Source organism: Peromyscus eremicus, chromosome 19 (genome assembly GCF_949786415.1).
Source record: "Peromyscus eremicus chromosome 19, PerEre_H2_v1, whole genome shotgun sequence".
In the NCBI taxonomy this organism is placed as follows: domain Eukaryota; kingdom Metazoa; phylum Chordata; class Mammalia; order Rodentia; family Cricetidae; genus Peromyscus; species Peromyscus eremicus.
Genome location: NC_081435.1, coordinates 33,271,466 through 33,286,965, shown reverse-complemented (window position 1 = coordinate 33,286,965; position 15,500 = coordinate 33,271,466). Strand labels below are relative to the sequence as shown.

The window sequence follows — 15,500 nt, the reverse complement described above, 5'->3', positions numbered from 1 at the left end:
GAGATAACCCACTAATAGGTTTAAGTCTCTCCCAGTTGCAACCTGTATAACAGCTCTCATTAATCAGCCTGCTGGAGAATGTCACAGCTGACAAGCCATTGTGGAGAGTTTTGTCAAGTGTGACCTCGCGCGCAGTGGATGGGTACTTGCTTTCAAGGAACTAAGGTTTGGCCCTGAAGGGACCCTGAGTGGTAAAGCAATGATTATCCCCCTCAGAAGACTGACAGCTTACGCCAGCAAAAGAAGCACATCACAGAGCTAAGTGTGGAGTTGCGTGCCTGTAATTCCAGCCAGGAGGCAGAGGCAGGAGGATCACTTTGAGTTCCAGGCCACCCAGGGGTACATAGTGAGACACTGTCACAATAAAGAAAAGAAAAGAAATACATTGTTACCACCGTTCTCCGCCACAGCACACAATGCTTTCATACAGTCTTCTAAAAGGGGCCTGTCCCATGGTATAAATGGCAGGTGTCTTCCTGCCTGGCTGCCCTGGTAGTCTCCACAATAAAACCTTTAAGTTTAGTGAGTTAGGTGAAACCACTGTTTCTCAACCACAAGTGATTTTTGTCCCCTAAGGAACATTGTGAATGGTTACAGCTGGCGTGCTACTGGCATCTTGTGGCTAGAGTCCAGAGATGCTGCACAATAGTTCACAGTGGGCAGAACAGCTTTTCCCTCCCCAAGCTGTCCAGCCCCAAATGTGCTGAGCTTGGGAAGCCGGATTTCAAGTTTATGGTAGCAAGGCTGAAATCATTGAATTGTTTTGATGAATCACTTTAGTTGACCTGGCTAAAAATTGTGTAAGCATCGCTTCAATGTATGTGGGGGAGTGGTGTGGACTTTCTGATATATGTATTTTTTAAGATTGCTGAGAGGGTGAAGCTATCAAAGACAAGATCTGAATCATCGTCATCTGATCGGCCAGTCCTGGGATCCGAAATCAGTAGCATTGGGGTGAGTGTCAGCGAAGGGTAAGGAAAGAAAGAACCCAATACAGCCACACAGACCATAGTTCCTAGAGGATGGAAAGGTCATTGTTCACTTCCAGTTTATCAGTTAATAATATAATGAATCCTAATGGTTTCATTCCACAGAAGCTAAGTAAAACGTGTAAAGTTTCTAAATGGTGAATTGCTACTTCAGCTTTAAGGGAGATATTGCCTCCCACCCTGCCCCCAACCCCTACACACTTGAAATCTTCCAAAAAAAGAAATAACATTTATATAGTTACTTAGTGATGTCAATGAATGTCTGGACGTATCTGCTTTATATCACCTTGCTCCACGGAGACCCAGGGAGTTGCAAAACTCCAAAAGAACTGTGTCTTTGCACACACATCTTGAAGGGAACACACTGTCCAGGGACAGGGAATGCTGTTTTTGAAGTGTGGCCCAAAGCTAGTGGAGAATGGACAGGACCTGCCTGTTTAGTATGAGAGTCTTCATAGCTGGAGCCTGGAACCTGCAGGGAGTGAGACTCATGGCTGGTGAGGTGACAGGGGAACAGTTTCAGTTCTTTAAGGAGGATGTTTTATGATTAGGCATGAAGCTGGGAGAGCTAGCTTTTTGATCCTAGGGAAGAGGAGAGAACCTAAAAAAACAATCCAAAAACTCACTTTAATTTCCTAGTTGGAAGTTTTACACTGAGCAAAAAATCACATGCATTCAGATTCTGTGTCAAAACCCAACTGTGAGGTTAAAGGGAACAGCCTCTCTTTGGGGCCACAGTCACCAGAGACTATGACTCGAGAGTGCCAGGAGTCCAGGATGAGAGAAGGAAGCCCAGACTGTATTTAATGTCCAGAATTTTCAGTACTCTAGAACTGATCTTGCCTGCTTGTTGATTCCCAGCATCACTTACTTAGGAGGTGCAGCTGTGAGCTGATTGAGTTTCATATAATTCTTTCACAGTTGTTTTGAAGGCTCGAGTTATACCAACCGAGACCCACGAGACTCAGAAGAGTAACCATCTCCTAGTGCCAAATTCTTAAAGAATTCTGCCTTTAAGCTGTTGTATGTGTAAATTGTGCCTGGGGACCAGTGCTCCTGACCTGGCATCTCTGGTGGGAATTACATTCCTTTGTACAGGTTTCCAGCAGCGTGGCAGAACACCTGGCCCACTCACTTCAAGACTGCTCCAATATCCAGGAAATTTTCCAAACGCTCTACTCACATGGATCTGCCATCTCCGAAAGCAAGATTAGAGAATTTGAGGTGGAAACAGAGCGTTTGAACAGGTGAGAGCAACATGGTGTCTTTCATTGGGGGTGGGGGCGGGAGCTGCTCCCCACCCTCCTTCTAAAATTTCATCCAAACCGGCTTGCGAATTGTGACCCCCAGTGAGATGGCCAGGCTGGTCATCTGGGATTGAGATGGAGGAGTGCTTGTGGCAGTCACAATCAACATCACAGGGTTGGGACACACGTTCACACGGGAGTGGGGGGGCAGGTGCAGGCTCATCCTTAGAAAGGTTGTGCAGACGCATTCTGTCTGACTCTGCTGTTACAATTCTAAATCCTTAATAGTTGGTGAACAAGTGGCCCCGCCTTCTCATTTCACTTTGGACCCTTCCAAGTATGTAGGGAGTCCTGGGAGCAAGCCATAGAGAATGTCAAGTAGGTCATAGATGGCTGCCAACTGTATGGGGCTATGCTGCAGAGTATCACAGTGGGAAGTCCTGGAATGTTGAGTCAGTGTCTCGGGGTGCTTGTGTTTGCCAGAAGGAGCACAGACAATGTGCTGGAGCCCTTCTTGGCATTGGCCCCGCATATTGGTCGAATTCTCTGCTTCTTCTGAGGGTTGACTGATTTCCTTTATGCTCAAGCATAAATAGGATGTCCCGATCCTGTCCTAACTGGATGAGTTTGCCATGTAACAGCTTTATACGTTCTTCCCTTTTCTCCTGCAGTTGGAGCACGCACTCCTGCCTCTTGGCAAAGACAAGCTGGAGTGTAATCTTAGTGATGAGGGAGCTGCTTCAAAAGCTAAGAAGTACCGTAGCCAAGCCCGCTAACCACCCTGACTCAGACTCTGTTCCATGATAGCAGAATGGCCAGTTGAACAGTCTCTAGGAATGATGTGGCTGCCTTGACTTAGCAGTCTTCAGTGAGAGCGCAGGAAGAGCTTGGAAGGCTCATGAGCTCATCAAGGAGGAATGTGAACACTAATTCCCATCTATCATTACCGAATTCCATTCCTCTTGTGTGTGGCAAAATGGAATAAATCAAACTAGCTTGTTACTCCCCGCTGATATGAAGCTGTTTTAGTTGTGGAGAACAAAGGGAATGTGGTGATCTAGGCCATTTTAACGATTATTTTCTTAAATTAATGTGCACATGTCTGTGTCTGTGTGAGTATGAGCATGTGAGTACCAGGTACCTGTGGAGGCCAGAGGCATCAGATCTCTCTGGAGCTGGAGTTACAGGAGCTTGTACGCTGCCCAGCATAGGTGCTGGGAATATAACTTGGATCCTCTGTAAGAATAGCATGTGCTTTTTTTTTCCCCCCCTTGGTTTTTCGAGACAGGGTTTCTCTGTGTAGTTTTGGTGCCTGTCCTGGATCTCACTCTGTAGACTAGGCTGGCCTTGAACTCACAGAGATCTGCCTGGCTCTGCCTCCCAAGTGCTGAGATTAAAGGCAAGCGCCCACCACCGCCTGGCCAGTATGTGCTTTTAACTGATGAAACATCTCTCCAGTTCCATCACTTTTAAATCTTGAAATTAAGAGGTTTCCTTATTAAATCCAAAGTCCTTTATAGTGCCAGTCCTGAGGATCACCTAGTAACAAGGCAGCAGCATTTTCCTCCACTGGCCTGGGACTGCTTAGCCCTGAAGCAGATATGCCCTTCGCGGCTGAAGGAAGCCATGTGCCTTCGGGGGGCCCTAGGCCCATATGCCTTCAGCCTTTAGCTGAAGATCTCTTTTCTGGGATTTCAAAGGTCTGCTTTGTTGCTGAACTTGGGGGAGGCACTTTTCTTCTCAGTTAATATGCACCCAAGAGAGAACAAAGAAGGGGTGCGTATTATTTAGTACTCAGGCTATGTGTTCAGCAGCACACAGTGCATGCTCACAATGGATGCTCACAATAGATGTTCACAATGGATGCTCACAGAAAACCTCTTCATGTTCGACTTGTGGGGATAAGGCTAGTCCCTTGCAAATGAAAAAATAAATAAATAAAAGCTTTGAGGTTGAAAGTTAAGTGATGAAGTCCAGAGCAGTTATTTAACAAAGGCAGAATTCCAGACGCTGCCCTTTGCCCTCACCCTGTTGTCCAATGATCATGGCTGTGTGCTAGAACCTGGGGTTTCTTAGAAATACTGTCTTAATGACTATTATTTGATTGTCTCAACACTAAAGGCCTAATACACTCTTTTAAAAAATGCTAGCCTTTGATTCAGATTTTCTTGGGGTAGGGCAGCACACTTACTCAAAACTGTATTTATGCATGTTGTGCATCTGTGTTAAGCACCTACTGTGTACTATGCAACATGAAAAGCAAATCAAAGCAGAGAAGGCCCTTAATCTCATGAAGCTTATATTTATTCTGTTAGGAAATACAGACGAAACACAGTAGAGGAAGCTGCAAGAAAAGATGTCTCCAAGACCCCAAAAAAGTCAAGAGTTCTTTACTTGTTAGTGTTGTCACTTTGGGTGCTGGAGGTTAAAGCCAGGACACTGTACAAGCTTTCCGACCATTCTGCCACTGAGCTATGCCCCTTACCTGGGGTTGTTCCTTGACAAGTGGTCTGGTAAGGTGTCTCTAAAGAGGGAAGGTTTGTCTTGAGGTTTTAAGGAAAAAGGAGCCAATGACAAGGCTGGAAGAGCCTTAGCCTCCAGGCTGGACAAAGGCCATGTAAAGGAGGAACTATACAATGACCAGTGGGACTGAGGTAGGGTGAGGCCCTGGAGGATGTACAGGAAGCAAGGGGGGCACCAGACAATGGCTAGCATAGAGAGGATGTACAGGAAGCAAGGGAGGGGCGGGCACCAGGCAGCACCTGGCATGGATGCAGATTCGGATTCCACAGCAGATTTTACTCTTTAGCCTAAATATAGTTGGAAGGCATTTTTCAACGGGAAGAACAAAACCTGTTCTGCCTTCTGGAGCTTAGAGGTAAAGGATAGCAAGAGTGGGAGCGGAGAGATGTCTGAGACGGGCCAGGAGGCACAGAACATAATGGGTTCAGGATATGAGAAGCCTCAGCCACATTAGGGTCTGACTGTAAGAAAGGGTCTCAGGGATGCTCCCATGCTAGCCTGTGAGGTTAGGTGAATGGTGGTGGTGACTACTAATATGGGAAAGGTGAAGGAGAGCAGGTTGAAGAAAATTAAGCACCCCCTTCAGTGTTAAATTGGAGGCAGTGTGTGACCCACTCCACCCCCCAAAATGGAAATGCCAGAAGGCAGCTGATGTGTGGGACAGACACTCAGAGGGAGGTGTGGGCTAGAAACGATGGGAAGCCATGGAAACAGAAATGCCTCTTGGAGTCACAGATTGGATAGAACCACCCCTAAGGAGAGTGTTGGCAGAAGATGGGACCCCAATCCTGAGCCCCAAGGAAACATCAACCCTCACAGCCTTTACATTCAGAAGAAGACCAGCCAGAGTGTTCTGACCTGAGCAAGGAAGGTGTTTCAGGTAGGGATGGTTCACACTCAGCCACATGGAAGTCAGTAGTGGGATAAATGGCTTCTAATTAGAAGGGACCACTACACTGGAATCATAAATGAGAAAGTGGCAACCACTGGAAGAAGCCAAAATGAACAAAAGCAGAAAAGCGTTTGTAATACCTTACTCACTATGGCCCATAGGAGTCTTCATGACTCTCCCAGAAGATATGTCCCCTCTAGGCATCTCTATGCTGCCCTAAAATTTATGCTCAAGGCCAGTGGCTTCCACATTCCCATCACCCTCAGGAATCTCTTGCAGTTTCTGGGGTAGACCCCAAGTCTCTTGAAGACTTGCTGATGTGAAAGAGTGGGTTCTGTGGAAAATGAATGACCACAACCAGATGTCTTAGGACAGAAAATGGAGAAGCTAAAGGGTTTACATTTGTTTTCTAGCTTTCCCTCAAACTCATTACTTAGAATTTACAGTTCTGAATCTAATATAAACCTCAAAGTTCTTACTGCTGATTGTACTAGTCACTGGTATTGCTAGACATCCGACCTAGAAGGCCCTTTGGACATGGTCATTGGTCTCTGTAGATGGATTTTTCTTTCCTTCCAGCCAGTTCCCAAATAACCACACAGTGACTTAATATTAATTATAAATGCTCAATTGATAGCTTAGGCTTGTTTTTAGTTAGCTCTTATAACTTAACCCATTTCTATTAATCTATATGCTGCCCCAAGGCTCATTTGTTTACCTTATCTACATAGTTCCCATCCTGCTTGCTCTGTGTCCCATGGCATCTCCTCAGACTCTGTCCTTCTCCTCAACATCCTCTCTGCCCTAAAAATCCTGCCTAGCACATTGGCCAATCAGCTTTTTATTAACAATGAGAACAACACATCTTCACAGTGTACAGAAGGATTATTCCACAACAGGTCCTTGGTCCATTACCCACTTAGGGACAACCTGGTGGCATTTTCCTGATTGCTCACCAGTTCACCTTTGCTAGTGCTCTGTAGGGTGTGGTTAAGAGCAGGGGATGTGGGCTGACCAGCCTGGTTAAGTTCCAGGTCAAGGAACTTGACCTTTCAGTACCTGTATCTCCTCATCTGGATGACAGGGGTCATCACACCTGATTGAGCAGGCTCAGCAGCCCTTATGACCAAGATGTGGTTTATTGCCCCAGGCAATATGGCTTGTTGCAGCATAGTTGGAGTTACTCTGAAGAGCTGTGGGGTGCCAGAGCTGTTGCTTTCTTTAGTGTTAGAACCACGGCCTCACACAGTGCAGACACATGGCATAGGTGAAGCATAGCTGGACACCAGTCTCATTTTGTTATTGTTGTTGTTTGTTTTTTTGAGTCAGAGTCTCTCTACATAGCCATGGCTATCCTGGAACTCACTGTGCAGAATAGTTGGCCTTGAACCTAAGGAGATCCACCTAACTCTTGAGTGCTGGGATTAAAGATGTGCACCACCACACTCAGGCCCTAGTTTTTATTTTTTATTCACACTGAATTTAATGATTGTTTTGTGTCAGTTATACTTGCTAAAATGTCCAACAATGCCATATCATCATTGTGTGTGTGTGTGTGTGTGTGTGTGTGTGTGTGTGTATTGTGCATACAAGTTCATGCACATCTGTGTATGTGTAGAGGAAAAGATAAACACCAAGCGCCTTTCTCAATCACTCTTTCGCCTTCTTTTCATGAGGTAGCGTCTCTTACCTGAATCTTTTTCATGAGGCAGTGTCTCTTACCTGAATCTGGAGCTCGCCAATTTGGTTAGGCTGTCTGGTGAGCAAACTCCATAGATCTCCCTTTCCTCACCTCCCCAGGGCTGGGGTTACAGACAACACCACTTTGCCTGGCTTTTAAGTGGGTGCTGGGGATTGAACTCAGCTCCTCGTGCTTTCGCACAAGCATTTCACTTGACTGAGCGGTGTCTCCCAGCCTCCCATATCACCTGTGCGTTATACAGGCATAGGCATCTGTGTGTGTATGTTTGTCGGTGTTATATGTATGTGCTCCTGTGTGTATCACATGTGTAGAAGCCAGAGGCGGACATTAGGCATCTTCCTCTATGGCTCGTCACTGTCCTAGTTTGTGAGATGGGGCCTCTCAGCAAACCCTGAGCTCACCAGTTGGCTGGACTGGCTGGCCAGCAGTCTGGCTCTGTTCCCCCAACTCCCATACCCGTATCACCAGACGTACAGACGCACGCTGCCATGCCTGAGCAGGGATCTACACCCAGGTCATCCTGCTTGCATGGCAGGCACTTTATCTGCTGATCCTCCCCCGGCCCGATTATCTTACAATGACTATCCTGCCTACACGTCAGCGAGCCGAGTAAAACGTCAGATCACAGTCCCGGCGTGCGTGCGTGCGTGTGACATCAATATCTCTTTCTCTGTAGCCGGATCGAGCACCTCAAATCCCAAAACGATCTCCTCACCATCACCCTGGAGGAGTGTAAGAGCAATGCTGAGAGGATGAGCATGCTGGTGGGAAAATACGAATCCAACGCCACCGCGCTGAGGCTGGCCCTGCAGTACAGGTGGGAGAGCCAGAGACAGGAGGATGTCCTGAGTGTGCCTGTATTTATTTATTTTTTTAACATTTACTTATTCGTTAACTTGTTTATTCATTTGCTGTGTGCATGCACGCATGGGTGCATACATGCCACAACGCATGTGTGGAAGTCAGAAGAGAACATGAGAATCTCTTCTCTCATTGCACCGTATGGGTTCCAGGTTTTGAACCATGGTTGTCAGGCTTGGCAAAAAAATGAATAAATGTATTTGTTTATTTTTTTTCCTGAGACAGGGTTTCTCTGTGTAGCCCTGGCTGTCCTGGAACTTGTTTTTTAGACCAGGCTGGCCTCAAATTCACAGAGATCCACCTGCCTGTGCCTCTGGAGTGCTGGGATTAAAGGTATCCACCACCACACCTGGTCTATTTCATTTTTTTAAAATTATCCTTTTAAATTTAAAAACATTTTTCATACAATATGTTTTGATCATGTTTCCCCCTCCCTCAACTCCTCTCAGATCTTCCCTACCTCTCTAATCACCCAAGTTTTTGTTCTCTCTCCCCCGCAAAAAAAACAGCAAAACCTCACAAAGTGAAAACCAAATAAGCAAAAGACCAATAAGACAATGCCTAAACAAAATGAAACAACAAAAAAAATCCCCTTCACACACACACACACTCTCTCTCTCTCTCTCTCTCTCTCTCTCTCTCTCTCTCTCTCTCTCTCTCTCTCATGCACGCACCATGGAGTCTATTTTGTGTCATCCATGGGCATGGGGCCTACTGCCCTGGAGTGTGGTTGATACACCCGGTAAGACTCCACTGGAGAAAACTGACTGTCCCTTTGCCAGTGGGTATCAGTTGCCCATAGCTTCTTGGTTATGGTTAGGGGTGTGGAGCCCATGTCCACTTCGGTTTTCAGTGCTTGGGGCCTGTCTGGCTTCAACTGTACAGGTCTTGCACATGCCCGGCATGGTTTTTAAATATGGCTTAATGATCTGTGTTTATTGTGGATGGCTGAATCACCTGCAGATTCGATGCCTTTAACCTTGCTCATTTTTCTAAAAGACCTTTGAAGACCTCAGGCATTAAAAGAATTCAACAGTAAATAGCCCAACACAGGTAAGATCTTCAGTCTTTGGAATATCTTCCTTGGGATAAAGTTCCTGAAGCAGGAATTATAGGTCTCAGAAGACATGAGTATTCTCATAGCTCTTCAGACATGCCACCCATTGGTTTCCATGAAGAATAAGCCAGTTTTAGTAAAGGCATAGTGGCACACAACTTTCTTCCCAGCACTTGGAGGCAGAGGCAAGCCTGTTCAATATAGCAGGTTCTAGGACAGCCAGAGCCACATAGTGAGACCTTGGCTTTAAATAAAAAAGAAAAGGAAGGAAGAAAAGAGCCATTTGAAAAGACTGCAGTTAACTCATTTATAAGTAATAACAATTTTTCGTTTTGATATTATTTGTTTGTTTGCTTGTTTTTTAATTTTTTGGAAATTACACTTTTTATGTATTTGGGTGATGGGTTTTGCACCATGGCGCACATGTGGAGGTCAGAAGACGGTTTGCTGAAGTCACTTCCAATCCTTGGGTCCCCAGGTCAAAGGTTGTCAGGCTTGGTGGGAAGCACCTTTCCTCACCGAGCAGTTTCCTTGGCTCGATTTATCACGTTTAACTCCGTCCCTTCTTAAAGCTGTGACACTGTTTGTTGCTGTCCTCTGAGGTTTGTTAGTGTTACCTCATAAGCCGGTTGCCAAAGTCAGAGTAGATGACGGTATCTTACTCTCGGCATCTTTTTACCAATGTTATCTGTATAAGACAATGTCAGCGTAGTCTTAAGAAACTGTGGTCACAGTTTCAAAAACAAAATCAGCCACCATAATGAGACCAAAGCAGGATGGTGATCATATTGGATTTCGGTTTCCAAGCAAACCAGGCTCCTCTTCAACAACTTTTAATATGGACCACCCTCTACCTTTGGTCTTAGAGGGTTGCACATAAGCACATCCTGCAGGATGAACCCGCCTGGCACCTTCTGCCTGCCTGCCTTTGCAGGGAGCTGCCAGCCCTGTCAGCTGGTGGTCTGACCCTCTTCTTCAAGTCTTGGGGAAGGGTGGTGAACATACAAACAATGGAAACCGGATGGCGCCCCAGCTGAATGGAGATGACAGCAACATTTCCCTTGTTCAGCCTGGAGAAACGCATCGGGCATTTGCTCACAAAGGAAACCTTGCTGCGGCCAGGCTCTCGTCCTGACCACATGGGTGTCAGGCATGTGTGTTCAGCCTCCTGTCTGGACATGGATCTGTGTGTATCTCAGGCCACTGGAAAGGGGCCCCTTTGTGTGTGTGTGTGTGTGTGTGTGTGTGTGTGTGTGTGTGTGTGTGTGTAACAGTATCTCATTATATAGTCGGACCTGGCTTCAGACTCACAATCCTCCTGCTTTGGGAGATAGAATTGTGTGCCCTGTCAGGCCGAGCGAAGAGGCTGTTCTTGGGCCTGCCTTGTATGCTCAGCGGATGATGAGCATGGAAAAGAATGACTTTTTCCTTCTCTCGAACATCCAAGCCCAGACTCTATGCACAAGCTAACAGCGCTTCATGAGGCTTTTGTAGGCAGTCTGTATTTGCACTTTCTGTGGTGATGGAACCATTCTGTGTTTGTGCTCAGTACCGTGGTAACTAGCAACCACATGATGACTGCACCTGTGAAATATGGCCACTGCAATGGCCGCCAGGAAGTTTCCCCTTGATTTAACTGGAAATAGCCACATATAGTCATTGTCTACTGTACAGTACACATATAGGTCAAAGTGATTAGCTCCTCAAGGGGAGTTTTAGTAACTATCAAGGGCTGCATGACAGGTGTGAGCACCAGGCATCTGTGAGTGACATGGCTACCTGTGCCAAGCCTTTGGTCTCTTAGGCACTTCTGAAGGTCATGTGTCAAGTAGGGCTACGATTTCTGAAAGTTCGACAGGGCGCTATAGGCCAGCCTCCTTTCAAGCAGACAGTCTGTCTAGAGGACTCAGTTCTCCCTGGCTATAGCTAGAAGTCTCAGTTCCTCTCATGGGTCTCTCCATCGGGAGGCCCCTGCTGTCCTTCAGAAAAGATGATCTGAGGGAGAAAGGGAGTGGGAGAATGATCTAGATGGAAGCCATTAAGAGCCTAATGCTGGGTGTGGCTTACCATCTTCTCTAGAAGTTGCGGACACCAACCTAGAGTCAAGGGACAAAAGAAGAGTATACATACTGGGATGCAGGCTCAGGAGAGGCTACTGTGGAGGCTGAGTACCATAGGGGTGTCACGTGTCTCTTTTGACTGGTCATCAAAGAGACAAACAGTCTGCCCCTCCCTCTTTTATTGCTTCTAATGTACTTTTCTAGAACTTAAGGTTGTTGTTGTTGTTGTTTTAAACATAATAGCAAGCCACTAGTTGGTCCAGGAAGCACTTCTATGTGGAATACTCCTCACTTTGTGGGTGGGGAGGTCAAGGCAGGCACTGGTGATGAAGATGCTCACCGTCCCTGCCGGAGCTGATGCCATGCTGTACTTCTCTTGCAGTGAACAGTGCATAGAAGCCTATGAACTCCTATTGGCACTGGCCGAGAGTGAGCAGAGCCTCATCCTGGGGCAATTCCGGGCAGCTGGCGTGGGCTCCTCCCCTGGTAAGTGTCCCCCCGGGTTCCCTCTGTGCTACTTCTCATCTTGTCCCCACTGCGGCTGGCGATGAGTCATCTCCCAGAAACATGAAATCTGCTTGTCAAGTGTGTTTTCCATTTTCACTCCTGACTGAGTGGGTAAATTGTTTACATTGAATGAAGCAAGAACTGGAGTGGAAACAGCATCACAGACAAGTTAAAACAAACAAGCACTCTGAGGAAATGGATTCTCCCGGGCTGACAGTAGGAGCCCAGGGAGCAGGGCTCTCACAAGGCTGTTAAAGGGACCGACACATACAGTCAGTAGAAAGAGCATGTAGGCTTCTTCACCATGTCGCTAAAACTCAGCCAGTGACAGTGCAGGGCCTGTACTGGTGTGAGGGGACCACACAGGGCAGTGCTGGAGAGGAAGGGAGTTTGCCATACCCTTACTGTGCCCTGGACACACACTCACCTATGCTTTGTAGAAACAGCCTTTTGGAAGAAACGTCAAGTCCATAAAACTCAAATGATCTGGAGCTTTCCAAACCTTCCAAGGTGGGCAGTATAGACAGGCCAGGTGTCCCCGTGTATGGCCACCAAGCTATCTGTCTGGAAGTTGCTTTGAGCTGTAAGCTAGGGAAGTGGGGAGGGAGGGTAATAAATGAATAGCTCGTTAATGGCTGTGTGCTTCCAGGACCCACTACCACAGAGGCTACTCCCCAGACACCTTCTGAGTGAACCCCATCCCTCCCACCTCTCTGTTGTCACCTTTACAAGGACAGTTGGGGTTTTCCTCCCCTTAATTTTGATGCCCCCAGGGATTAGCATCAACCCTGAAGACGGGAAGAAGCTGAGCATTACTTTTCTTTCTTCTACCCAGGCTCTCTATCAAGGGAGCATTTATCCTTGGGATAGGTGGCCACCCTTCATTCCTCCACTCCACCCTCTGGTCCCATCCCCACCGCCTGGCCAGCCCAGAAGCAGAAGCTCTGCCAACATTTCCATTAGAAACCTCATTTTTCAGGGTCTTTTAACTGAACCATAAAACTTTATTCCTCATATGAAACAGATCCTAAAATGATCTTGGCCTGCTGTCAAGTTTTTTTTTTTAATATGTATTAAGCAAACCATCAATTAGAGGAGGGAAAAAAATCAATCGTGTTCTAGTTTGTATCACAAGATGTCTTAACCTGTTCCATGAGCAAAAAGCATCTTTATTAGGCTGGTGCCTACACAGGGCAATTACTTGGTAGGAGTTGAAATGGTTTAAACAAATCAGTATTCAAACCATTTGCAATAATAATGAAGTGTTCATGTTTCCCTCATCCCAGATAACTCCTGTAGGCATTTGTACGATGATACCATGCCTACTTTAGAATAGCGTACAGAGAGCAATCAACTAGTGGGGTATACGTAAAATTCCTAGTGGAAAGAAGAAACATGGGGAACATGGCTGAAAATCAGTTTGAGGGATGTATTTTTAGTATGGGAATCACACGTTACCGAAGAGTATTCTCCACAGTGCTAAGCATTGCCCAATTTTAATTCTTGCTGACAGTGGCGGTTGATCTGTCACTCTGCCCATCATGCTGTCTAAGCAAGAGCTGGTTTGTGACATTTACTCACAGTGTCAATCACTGTGGTTGTCTTTGTTTATTATTGACTTCACAGGCACTCATGATGTTCACTTGAGAAGGCTTAGCCCAGTGGTTTTCAAACTGTACCTTGGGAAACCAAGGGAGTGTCTTTGGGCCTCAGCAATGGGCATGAAGGGTAAAGAAGCTGCCTGCCACTCTACCCAACCACATTTATGTTTTTAATGTTCACTAAGGGCGTATGCTACCACCGCCTGACTTCAGCACAATTAAAATATCAGCACAGTTCACTATTTAAAGTTTCATGAGAAAAACACAGATCTGTGTTGTATGCATGACAAGCCAGTAGTTTGTTTGGCTAACACAGTTGTTGTATTGTTTCGAAGCCTTCATTCTTTAGAGTAGTGTCTTAGTCACTATTCTATTACCGTGAAGAGACACCATGACCAAGGCAACTCTTATGAAAGATAACATTTAATTTGGGGCTGGCTTACAGTTTCAGAGACATAGTCCATTATCATCATGGTGGGAAGCGTGGCGCTGGAGCAGTAGCTGAGAGATACATCCTGATCCAAAAGAGACAGGGGTGCAGGGGGAGAGAGGGAGAGAAAGTGAGAGAGAAACAGAGACAGACAGATAGACAGAGACAGACTGGGCCTCTGGCTTGGACCTTGGAAACCTCATAGCCCACCCCCAGTAACAGACCTCCTCCAACAAGGCCACACCTCCTAACCCTTTTAACCCTTTCAAATAATGCCACTCTCTAGTGACCCAGCATTTAAATGCATGCACCTATGGGTGCCATTCTTATTCAAACCACCACAAGTGGTTTCAGTTCTCAGCAAAGTCGAGAGGAAATACATAGATTTTCCCATGCACATGCACAGCCTTCTCCGTGATAAATAACAGGTGTACCAGACATCATTGTCATCCACCGTTCTGGTCTGTATCAGAGTTTCCTCCCTGGGTGTGGCAAATGGATGGTGACATGGACCCACCACTGCAGCATCATACGTCGTAGTTTGGTGCTTGGTAGTTGCCATCCCGTGAAGACCCTCTCAACTTGGTCTTCTCATTCCTCTTTCTCACTCTACTCTCCCAGTCCTTGAGAACCACCATTTTTGCCTCTTTTTCTTGTCTATATGTCTTTTTTCTTTTAAATTCTAAGAGTCAAACCTAGTGCCTTTTACAACCTAGGCAAGTGATCTGCCTTTGGACTTTTTGTGTGCTTATGTATAGCATATGCACATGTTCCTCTGAGTGGACATATGCACTTATGTGGGTGGGTTGGCTTGCACTGGTGTTTGTGTGTGTGTGTGTGTGTTTGTGTGTGTGTGTGAGAAAACCAGAGGTCGAGGTCAGAGTTGAGTGTCATCTTCTATCATGTTCTCCCAATTAATTAATTTTTGAGACTGGATCTTAGTATGTAGCCCTGGCTGGCATGGAACTCACTATGTAGACCAGGTTGGCCTTGAACTCACAAAGAGATCTACCTGCCTCTGTTTCTGCCTCCCTGTGGAATTAAAGGCATATGTCACCACTTTATATTTTTTGGTGTGTGTGTGGGCGGGGGGGCAGGTTGTTTCACTGAACTCCGAGCTCCTCAGTTTGGTTAGGCTGTCTGTCCCTCACCCACCAAGGGTCTATCTGCCTGTCCCCTTCCCACTCCTCTCTAGTGCTGGAATTACAGATGTGTGCCACGACAACCAGCTTTTACATGGTTATTGATTATTTTAAGTCATGTCTTCATGCTTGAGTGGCAGGTACTTTACTGATAAAGTCATCTTCTAAACCTCTCCGAGCTTTTTAATGTCCCCATAGCTCTATCTTTTCCATCACAGCCTTAAAAGTCACACCAGGAATGTGAGTATCTTGAGCAGGGGCTAACTTCATTATCTTGGCTCTAGACTTCCTACACTCCTGTGCCCTGGCCTAGCCCTGTCACCCAGCTTCTGGAGCCTCCTGAGTTGGCCACCTTGACCAGGCTGAGCGGAATAGTATAGAGAATGTTCCAGTTCCAGTTTGAACGACTTGCTGTATCCCTGTTGCCCTGCGTGTAGCTCTGACAGTGCTGTTGATGTGTGGCAATGTGGCATTTTGCCTGCTTCTCCC

General features: G+C 46.3%; 1 protein-coding gene across 3 annotated transcripts in view; it reads left to right on the top strand.

Moving 5' to 3' along the window:
- Nucleotides 1-15,500, top strand: part of Mcc (MCC regulator of WNT signaling pathway) — a 366,985-nt gene that overhangs the window by 321,010 nt on the left and 30,475 nt on the right. For all 3 annotated transcript variants that reach the window (XM_059246236.1, XM_059246233.1, XM_059246234.1), the window contains 4 exons: nucleotides 865-954; nucleotides 2,088-2,236; nucleotides 8,030-8,170; nucleotides 11,714-11,817. In XM_059246236.1, coding sequence (XP_059102219.1) covers nucleotides 865-954; nucleotides 2,088-2,236; nucleotides 8,030-8,170; nucleotides 11,714-11,817 — 484 coding nt within the window. The remainder of the gene's footprint in view (nucleotides 1-864; nucleotides 955-2,087; nucleotides 2,237-8,029; nucleotides 8,171-11,713; nucleotides 11,818-15,500) is intronic.